This window comes from Tachysurus fulvidraco, chromosome 18, assembly GCF_022655615.1.
Source record: "Tachysurus fulvidraco isolate hzauxx_2018 chromosome 18, HZAU_PFXX_2.0, whole genome shotgun sequence".
In the NCBI taxonomy this organism is placed as follows: domain Eukaryota; kingdom Metazoa; phylum Chordata; class Actinopteri; order Siluriformes; family Bagridae; genus Tachysurus; species Tachysurus fulvidraco.
In genome coordinates, this window is record NC_062535.1 from 19,842,344 (window position 1) to 19,844,843 (window position 2,500).

The window sequence follows — 2,500 nt, forward strand, 5'->3', positions numbered from 1 at the left end:
GCTGTAAGGGAGGGTGGAGTCACAGTCAGGGATGTAGTTCTGACAGTAACCTGCTGCTGCACTGGGGTCTGGGACTATTAACAACTGCTGGATCTCCCCCTGTAACACACACACACACACACACACACACACACACGCACGCAGGCACGCAGGCACGCACGCACGCACGCACACACACACACACACACACACACGCACATACACACGTGCACACACACACACACACACACACACATACACACGTGCACACACACGCACACACACACACACAAACACACACGCACACACACACACGCACACACAAACACACACGCACACACACACACGCACACACACACGTGCACACGCACACACACACACACACACACAAACACACACGCACATACATGGACACACACACACGCGCGCACACACACACACACACACACACACACACACACACACACACACACACACGCACACACGCACACACACACACAAACACATACATGGACACACACACACGCACACACGCGCACACACACACACACACACACACACACACACACACACACACACACACACACACACACACACACACACACACACACATACTGCTTTCTAAGACTGAGTGTCTCAGTGCCAGGAGACAAGTGTGAACACGCAGGGGGATTTAATGTAATTCCATACTGTACATCACACACACCTCAAACACTTCCTCCTCCAGGAGTCGTCTTCCAAACACCGTAACTCCTTCAGTGCTGATTTTGGAGTCATCACCTCGGGGAAGGTCAAGGGTCATGACCTGTTCACAGTCAAGGTGGAGTGTCACCTTCTTCCCCTCCACACTATATGCCAGTCTGTGCCACCTGTAAGGTCAGAGGTCAAAGGTTTGAACTTGCAGACTGACAGTGATCTTCCTGAAGGACAGTAAGGCAGGCTGTAAACTAGTAGCTCTTACCGTTCCATATCATGTTCCCTAACTCTATTCTACTCTAACTGTGTTAAGTGTGACGGCTGGGTCTGTCACCATCAGGCTTTACATCGGTGGACCTTCTTATCCCAAAACCTTCTAAATCTTCCAGGTAAGAAAGATCTTCCACTACAGCTGGCACTTTCTTACATTTTCCCTCTGGCACAATTTCCTGAACCCAGTGACACTAGACGAGAAGCAGCTCAGTATAAATACATCAGTATTGCAGCGATTAAGAATCCCTTCGTTAAACTTTGTTACCTGACACATTTTGGAAGCAGATATGAAATGGAGTCTACAAAATTATGGCCTCCAGTACAACTACCTCGGGGCCAAACACCTCACACATGTCTTTCAGTGTCTTCTCAGCAGTAAAGTCTTCCTGTCCTTCAAAAAGTGCCCACCATACAGGCAGGAGTTCAGTACCATAGTCTCCTAAACCGTCTGAACCGAGCTAGGATGACCTTCATCATCTGGTAGCGTCTCCTTCTCAGTGCACTGTTTTAAAATGAGTTAATTAGCCCGATGACCACAGGGGGTGCCAACCATGTTGTCACGGTAACTAGTTACTAGATTACACAAGATCTCTGAGACACTATGACCGTGTGGAAAGTGTGTAGAGTTCAAATTTCTGGAGTAATCACTTAAGGTTCGTTCAGTCTCCTCCACCCCACTGTATGACTTGATTGTCATTTTCCTTCAACTTTTCCCACATGGTGTTTCTTTCAGGTGATTCACTCACTTCCCATCTGCTAGGTTGACCTTTTTGAAGACGGGGTAAAGGTCGGGGCTGGGTTGTCCGTCCTGATCTTCATACAGGAAGACGGGCGAGCGTCCAAGCTCTAGCCCCAGCTGCTGCACGCCCTCGCTGTCGTACAAACTCAACAGGAAGCACTGAGCACCACGTCGAGCTCGCACTGTCGTCATCACCGAGAAATCAGCTGGGAACTCCGAATCTACCATCACACACAGAGTACTCACATTAAGGGACAAACCCCTGAACTCCCGAACTACAAATATATATATATAAAATACATTTTCATTCACATTCCTGTACTCTATTTTATTTAACTCTGTATACATTACGATCTAATTTTGATCTACTCTGTTCAGTCTGGTTTCGTCTACATCGTGGTTTTTATTATATACTATTGTGTTGTATATAATTATCTGATGATGTCTTTTATTCTGTTCAGATTTGTTTTATTCCACTTTATTCTGCTCAGTAGTGTGATTCATTAACTCTGTTCTATTCAGCTTTATTCCACATTGGGATTAGTTCTATTCTGTTCTGTGGTGTGGTCTCTTTCACTCCATTCTATAACTCTATTGTCTTACAACCAGTTGTGTCTTTTCTGCTATTCTGTGTGTGTGTGTGTGTGTGTGTGTGTGTGTGTGTGTGTGTGTGTGTGTGTGTGTGTGTGTGTGTGTGTGTGTGTGTGTGTGTGTGTGTGTGTGTGTGTGTGTGATGATTTACCAGGAAACAGTTGTTGTGTTGGAACACTGATCTGTATTTTCTTATCGATCTTATAAGCCAGATCTACTTCC

General features: G+C 46.2%; 1 protein-coding gene across 1 annotated transcript in view; it reads right to left on the minus strand.

Annotated features, from left to right (window-relative positions):
• col5a3b (collagen, type V, alpha 3b) overlaps positions 1 to 2,500 on the minus strand; it is a 37,334-nt gene that overhangs the window by 26,243 nt on the left and 8,591 nt on the right. Inside the window, exons 2-5 of the mRNA XM_047803255.1 lie at positions 2,430 to 2,500; positions 1,695 to 1,908; positions 686 to 848; positions 1 to 99 (exon numbers count right to left, since the gene is read on the minus strand). The exon at positions 1 to 99 is cut by the window's left edge and continues 24 nt beyond it; the exon at positions 2,430 to 2,500 is cut by the window's right edge and continues 97 nt beyond it. Coding sequence (XP_047659211.1) covers positions 1 to 99; positions 686 to 848; positions 1,695 to 1,908; positions 2,430 to 2,500 — 547 coding nt within the window. The remainder of the gene's footprint in view (positions 100 to 685; positions 849 to 1,694; positions 1,909 to 2,429) is intronic.